This window comes from Coregonus clupeaformis, chromosome 5, assembly GCF_020615455.1.
Source record: "Coregonus clupeaformis isolate EN_2021a chromosome 5, ASM2061545v1, whole genome shotgun sequence".
Lineage (NCBI taxonomy): Eukaryota > Metazoa > Chordata > Actinopteri > Salmoniformes > Salmonidae > Coregonus > Coregonus clupeaformis.
Window position 1 is genome coordinate 112,678 of NC_059196.1, and position 7,323 is coordinate 120,000.

Genomic DNA, 7,323 nt, shown 5'->3' on the forward strand with positions numbered 1-7,323 from the left:
CAGATGGTGTTTGTGAAATGGTGGCTATAAAGCATCTCTCACACGAGGTCTACGGCCTGGTGGACACTTCCAAGAGTGCATTACTACTGCCATTTACAACGTAATCACTAAAATGTTATAGCGGAATATTAGCTAGTCAAATACACATGCACGTACATACACACACACGCACACACACACACAAATGCGCAGGCTGCTAGCAGACGATGCCTCCGAGGTCGCTTTGATCCTTTTGGCAAAGAGAAACTCTGAAAACAACATCCGAAATTAGGAGAGGGAAGAAAAAGAGGATGCGGGACTCCATCCAACACCTCTTTTTCACACACAAAACATTCTTCCACTTCATCCCTCTTTTCATACCTTCTCTCAGTCGTTTATTTCCCAGCTGCTCCTCCAATCAGCAACCAGGAAGCCCCACAAACAGAGGTATCATTATATGGAGACAGGAGCTATAATACTGATGGAGGCCGGGGTTGGAAATATCCCTTTTTCTCATCCCTCTCTCTTTTTTAACCTCCCCTACGGATGCTAACAATGCATGCAATTCCCCCGTAGCACAATTTAATGCAGCCAGTCGATGGGCAACGTGGGGCTCGGCTGAGAAGAGAGAGATCGACAAAATAAAGAAATCACAGCTTGGAGCTTGGTGTTCCCTGAACAATGAGAGCATTTGATGCACTATCATGTGAAAGTCAATATCTGTGCTGGATCTGTGGTTGGACGGATGCTGTGTCTGTCTGATTGTCTGTCTGTAGGTCGCATCTGTTTGTGTGTCTGGGGGGCTGAGACTGGGTGTCAGTGAACTACTACATATGTAGGTTATTAACTTCATCACCCTGTTGTTCAAGGTTTAAAAAGGCTTCTAAAGTTTGTAATTTCCACTTTAAAAAATCAGACTTGATTTGACCTAACTAAACATTTATCAACCCCTACAAAAATGTTCATTAATTCTAATCCATACAATAATTCACATTTCCTGTTGCTGCAGGATTATTTTCCTGCTGTGAAAAACAGGTCTAATTAAGATCCTATATCTGTAGTCTCGCTGGCCAGACTCATGGTGTTCCACCCCCAGACACAATTCACAGTGGAGGAAGAGACTAGTGGACTACTGGCAACAGTGGTGGAGGAAGAGACAAGTGGACTACTGGCTACAGTGGTGGGGGAAGAGACTAGTGGACTACTGGCTACAGTGGTGGAGGAAGAGACTAGTGGACTACTGGCTACAGTGGTGGAGGAAGAGACTAGTGGACTACTGGCTACAGTGGTGGGGGAAGAGACTAGTGGACTACTGGCTACAGTGGTGGAGGAAGAGAGTAGTGGACTACTGGCTACAGTGGTGGGGGAAGAGACTAGTGGACTATTGGCTACAGTGGTGGAGGAAGAGACTAGTGGACTACTGGCTACAGTGGTGGAGGAAGAGACTAGTGGACTACTGGCTACAGTGGTGGAGGAAGAGACTAGTGGACTACTGGCTACAGTGGTGGGGGAAGAGACTAGTGGACTACTGGCTACAGTGGTGGAGGAAGAGACTAGTGGCCTACTGGCTACAGTGGTGGAGGAAGAGGCTAGTGGACTACTGGCTACAGTGGTGGGGGAAGAGACTAGTGGACTACTGACTACAGTGGTGGAGGAAGAGACTAGTGGACTACTGGCTACAGTGGTGGGGGAAGAGACGAGTGGACTACTGGCTACAGTGGTGGGGGAAGAGACTAGTGGACTACTGGCTACAGTGGTGGAGGAAGAGACTAGTGGACTACTGGCTACAGTGGTGGGGGAAGAGACTAGTGGACTACTGGCTACAGTGGTGGAGGAAGAGAGTAGTGGACTACTGGCTACAGTGGTGGGGGAAGAGACTAGTGGACTATTGGCTACAGTGGTGGAGGAAGAGACTAGTGGACTACTGGCTACAGTGGTGGAGGAAGAGACTAGTGGACTACTGGCTACAGTGGTGGAGGAAGAGACTAGTGGACTACTGGCTACAGTGGTGGGGGAAGAGACTAGTGGACTACTGGCTACAGTGGTGGAGGAAGAGACTAGTGGACTATTGGCTACAGTGGTGGGGGAAGAGACTAGTGGACTACTGGCTACAGTGGTGGAGGAAGAGACTAGTGGACTACTGGCTACAGTGGTGGAGGAAGAGACTAGTGGACTATTGGCTACAGTGGTGGAGGAAGAGACTAGTGGACTACTGGCTACAGTGGTGGAGGAAGAGACTAGTGGACTACTGGCTACAGTGGTGGAGGAAGAGACTAGTGGACTACTTGCTACAGTAGTGGAGGAAGAGACTAGTGGACTACTGGCGACAGTGGTGGACAAAGAGACTAGTGGACTACTGGCTACAGTGGTGGGGGAAGAGACTAGTGGACTACTGGCTACAGTGGTGGAGGAAGAGACTAGTGGACTACTGGCTACAGTGGTGGAGGAAGAGACTAGTGGACTACTGGCTACAGGGGTGGAGGAAGAGACTAGTGGACTACTGGCTACAGTGGTGGAGGAAGAGACTAGTGGACTACTGGCTACAGTGGTGGGTGGTGGAGGAAGAGACTAGTGGACTACTGGCTACAGTGGTGGGTGGTGGAGGAAGAGACTAGTGGACTACTGGCTACAGTGGTGGGGGAAGAGACTAGTGGACTATTGGCTACAGCGGCGGGTGGTGGGGGAAGAGACTAGTGGACTACTGGCTACAGTGGTGGGTGGTGGGGGAAGAGACTAGTGGACTATTGGCTACAGCGGCGGGTGGTGGGGGAAGAGACTAGTGGACTACTGGCTACAGTGGTGGGTGGTGGGGGAAGAGACTAGTGGACTATTGGCTACAGCGGCGGGTGGTGGGGGAAGAGACTAGTGGACTACTGGCTACAGTGGTGGGTGGTGGGGGAAGAGACTAGTGGACTATTGGCTACAGCGGCGGGTGGTGGGGGAAGAGACTAGTGGACTACTGGCTACAGTGGTGGGTGGTGGGGGAAGAGACTACTGGCTACAGTGGTGGGTGGTGGGGGAAGAGACTAGTGGACTACTGGCTACAGTGGTGGGTGGTGGGGGAAGAGATTAGTGGACTAATGGCTACAGTGGTATAGTGATGGGTGTAGGGTGAGTCACTGGGTGGAAGTCTGCCTGGCCCTGCTGACTGAATCACCAGAATGATCTCATCATCTCTGGGGGTTAAAGGTTTAATGGATGGGAAGTGTTGACACAGAGGTGGCAGTTGTGACTTCACCACCGTGTGTGTGTGTCTGTGTGTGTGTGTGTGTGTGTGTGTGTGTCTGTGTGTGTGTGTCTGTGTGTGTGTGTGTGTGTGTGTGTGTGTGTGTGTGTGTGTGTGTGTGTGTGTGTAGCACTATGGAGGAGGGGAAGTATTAAATAAAGTATTTGATCTCAGTTGTCACATTCATAACGGTGTTAGGCCCAGTGCAGGCTGGTGGAGGGGGAGTAGTGTAGAAGTGGTAGTGTTGACTAAGGAGGGGGAGTAGTGTAGAAGTGGTAGTGTTGACTAAGGAGGGCGAGTAGTGTAGAAGTGGTAGTGTTGACTAAGGAGGGGGAGTAGTGTAGAAGTGGTAGTGTTGACTAAGGAGGGAGAGTAGTGTAGAAGTGGAAGTGTTGACTAAGAAGGGGGAGTAGTGTAGAAGTGGTAGTGTTGACTAAGGAGGGGGAGTAGTGTAGAAGTGGTAGTGTTGACTAAGGAGGGAGAGTAGTGTAGAAGTGGTAGTGTTGACTAAGAAGGGGGAGTAGTGTAGAAGTGGTAGTGTTGACTAAGGAGGGGGAGTAGTGTAGAAGTGGTAGTGTTGACTAAGGAGGGAGAGTAGTGTAGAAGTGGTAGTGTTGACTAAGGAGGGAGAGTAGTATAGAAGTGGTAGTGTTGACTAAGGAGGGAGAGTAGTGTAGAAGTGGAAGTGTTGACTAAGAAGGGGGAGTAGTGTAGAAGTGGTAGTGTTGACTAAGGAGGGGGAGTAGTGTAGAAGTGGTAGTGTTGACTAAGGAGGGAGAGCAGTGTAGAAGTGGTAGTGTTGACTAAGGAGCGAGAGTAGTGTAGTGTAGAAGTGGTAGTGTTGACTAAGGAGGGGGAGTAGTGTAGAAGTAGTAGTGTTGACTAAGGAGGGAGAGTAGTGTAGTGTAGAAGTGGTAGTGTTGACTAAGGAGGGGGAGTAGTGTAGTGTAGAAGTGGTAGTGTTGACTAAGGAGGGACAGTAGTGTAGTGTAGAAGTGGTAGTGTTGACTAAGGAGGGAGAGTAGTGTAGAAGTGGTAGTGTTGACTAAGGAGGGAGAGTAGTGTAGAAGTGGTAGTGTTGACTAAGGAGGGAGAGTAGTGTAGAAGTGGAAGTGTTGACTAAGGAGGGAGAGTAGTGTAGAAGTGGAAGTGTTGACTAAGAAGGGGGAGTAGTGTAGAAGTGGTAGTGTTGACTAAGGAGGGGGAGTAGTGTAGAAGTGGAAGTGTTGACTAAGGAGGGAGAGTAGTGTAGAAGTGGTAGGGGGAGTAGTATAGAAGTGGTAGTGTTGACTAAGGAGGGAGAGCAGTGTAGAAGTGGTAGTGTTGACTAAGGAGGGGGAGTAGTGTAGAAGTAGTAGTGTTGACTAAGGAGGGAGAGTAGTGTAGTGTAGAAGTGGTAGTGTTGACTAAGGAGGGAGAGTAGTGTAGTGTAGAAGTGGTAGTGTTGACTAAGGTGGGGGAGTAGTGTATAAGTGGTAGTGTTGACTAAGGAGGGACAGTAGTGTAGTGTAGAAGCGGTAGTGTTGACTAAGGAGGGGGAGTAGTGTGGTGTAGAAGCTGTAGTGTTGACTAAGGAGGGACAGTAGTGTAGAAGTGGTAGTGTTGACTAAGGAGGGACAGTAGTGTAGAAGTGGTAGTGTTGACTAAGGAGGGAGAGTAGTATAGTGTAGAAGTGGTAGTGTTGACTAAGGAGGGGGAGTAGTGTAGTGTAGAAGTGGTAGTGTTGACTAAGGAGGGGGAGTAGTATAGTGTAGAAGTGGTAGTGTTGACTAAGGAGGGAGAGTAGTATAGTGTAGAAGTGGTAGTGTTGACTAAGGAGGGGGAGTAGTGTAGAAGTGGTAGTGTTGACTAAGGAGGGAGAGTAGTGTAGAGTAGTAGTGTTGACTAAGGAGGGGGAGTAGTGTAGAGTTGTAGTGTTGACTAAGGAGGGGGAGTAGTATAGAAGTGGTAGTGTTGACTAAGGAGGTAGAGTAGTGTAGAAGTGGTAGTGTTGACTAAGGATAGGCTGGACAATTGAACGTGTCAAAATTCACCCAAGGCTGAAAAACTGCAATATAACGTTGGTTGACTTGGAACACCAGCGTGAGCCCATAGCAAATGAATTGAATCGAACGTTCGCAGAGCTTATTTTGACTGGAATGTTGCTTAGAATTCCATTTAGCCTAAATGGCACGAAAAAATTTATCCCTTTTCATATTACCACTACAATCTGTTCTAAGGACGAAACTGAAAAAAAAAAAAAACTTGTGTAGAAAGTAAACATCCGCACCTCGATGGTGTCAACTGTGCTTATGTCTGCGTAATGAGGAAGTACGGAAAAAATGTAAACTTCTGACTATATCTGGTCTAGTGTTTACAAAGAGGAGATTCTCCTGATAAAAATGTTGTCCAACTTGAAAAAAAATCAAAATATACACATTGAGAGATATTTGGAAATAGACTGGCATGCTTCTCCATAGGAAAACAATGGGTGAAGCTCAGGGTTCCAAGAGCAAAAAGTATTTTGGGGCTAGCAATTGATGACAACTGAGCTCGCTGCCCAGACTTAAATAATTACAAAGATGAGATTCTCATGATTAAAATGGTGCCCGACTTGAAAAAATCTAAATATACACATTCGAGATATTTTGTGAAATAGACAGACATACCTATATTTCCCCTATAGAAAACAATGAGACGACCTCAGAGTTCCATGAGTCATTTGTTGTTGTTGTTGACGTTTTAACTACCAGCGTGGGCAGGTCTCATTGCCAACAATAGCGAAGCAGGCATTGTGACGTAGAACAATGGGCTGGGAATAGAACATTCTGAAGGCGAGTTGGTGCCACGATGCTCAATAGAACTAATAGGAGCTGGCAGGGTGAAAAATGCCCTAACATAAGACCTGCTTTTTCGTGATTACTTCAAAACTACGACAAGCAGCTGGGACATATGGTAATATTATGAAACTGGGCTCCACGGCGGATGCAATGAACTAGTTTTTATCCAAAAAAAGCGTTGTTAAAAATGTAATGTGCCCAGCCTACTAAGGAGGGGGAGTAGTGTAGTAGTGGTAGTGTTGACTAAGGAGGGGGAGTAGTGTAGAGTAGTAGTGTTGACTATGGAGGGATAGTTGTCAGTGCACGGCAGGCCAGGATATGGAGCCATGCAGGGTCTGATAAGCTCCCCCTACGCTGCTGCACTACACTGTCTGAGCCACAGCAGGCTGCATGAGTCACAAGGCAACTAGCGCAGGCTAACGCTACACCCAGGCTTCACCACCACCACCCTCCTCCTCTCTGCCCACCATGGCCTCACCGTCCTGGGCCTCAGCCAGCCTGCTCACAGCCTCTCCCCACCACCACCTGGTCAACTGGCCATTGACCATGACCCGAGACCAATCTCCTGGAAACACACTGCCACTACTGAAGATTAAGAATAAACACCAACACCAGGTCTGGCATCAGGTGTGGCATCAGGTCTGGCATCAGGTCTGGCATCAGGTGTGGCATTGGGAACAGCCTGGACTGATGTTGTTTTTTTCAATAATGCCACCAGCTTTCAGACATGGATAGCTGTTCCACCCTGATTTGCAGGGTGGTTTTGCGTGAGGTAGGGACAGGTTGTTTTGCCCTTCTGCCAGGAACGGCTCACACATACAATTTCATGGTGTGTGGTCATCAGTGCACAGTGCACACCACTGACTCCATAGCCCTAAAAACCTGTGTGTGTATATGTGTGTATATGTGTGTGTGTATATGTGTGTATATGTGTGTGTGTGTGATGCCTGCCATTGTTACCGCTCTGCTAAAGAGAAAATATAATATTAATCCAGCCAGCACCGTCCGCCGTTTTGAAAAGCGAGAGCCACTCACCATTTTATTATTGATTTCATGAAAGTGGATCTCGCATACTTTCTCCACAACGTCCTCAACCTCGAAAGTTACAAAGCCGAAACCTGCAGGGAGGACAGAGAAGTAGAGAGAATGACAGGAAGTGGGGGACGGAGAGAGAAAGAGAGAATGAAAAAGGAGGAAAAGGGGAGGAAAGAATAAAGCATTGGTCATAATCAAGATTTATAGAACAACTTCTATTTGCAAAACAGGCAACATATGAAAAGTAGTCCCCTGAATTTAGCT

General features: G+C 47.7%; 1 protein-coding gene across 9 annotated transcripts in view; it reads right to left on the reverse strand.

Annotated features, from left to right (window-relative positions):
• The window catches only part of LOC121557935 (RNA-binding protein Musashi homolog 2-like), a 260,272-nt gene that overhangs the window by 63,969 nt on the left and 188,980 nt on the right, over window positions 1–7,323 (reverse strand). For all 9 annotated transcript variants that reach the window (XM_041871414.2, XM_041871432.2, XM_041871424.2 and 6 more), the window contains exon 8: window positions 7,060–7,142. In XM_041871414.2, the coding sequence (XP_041727348.2) occupies window positions 7,060–7,142 (83 nt within the window). The remainder of the gene's footprint in view (window positions 1–7,059; window positions 7,143–7,323) is intronic.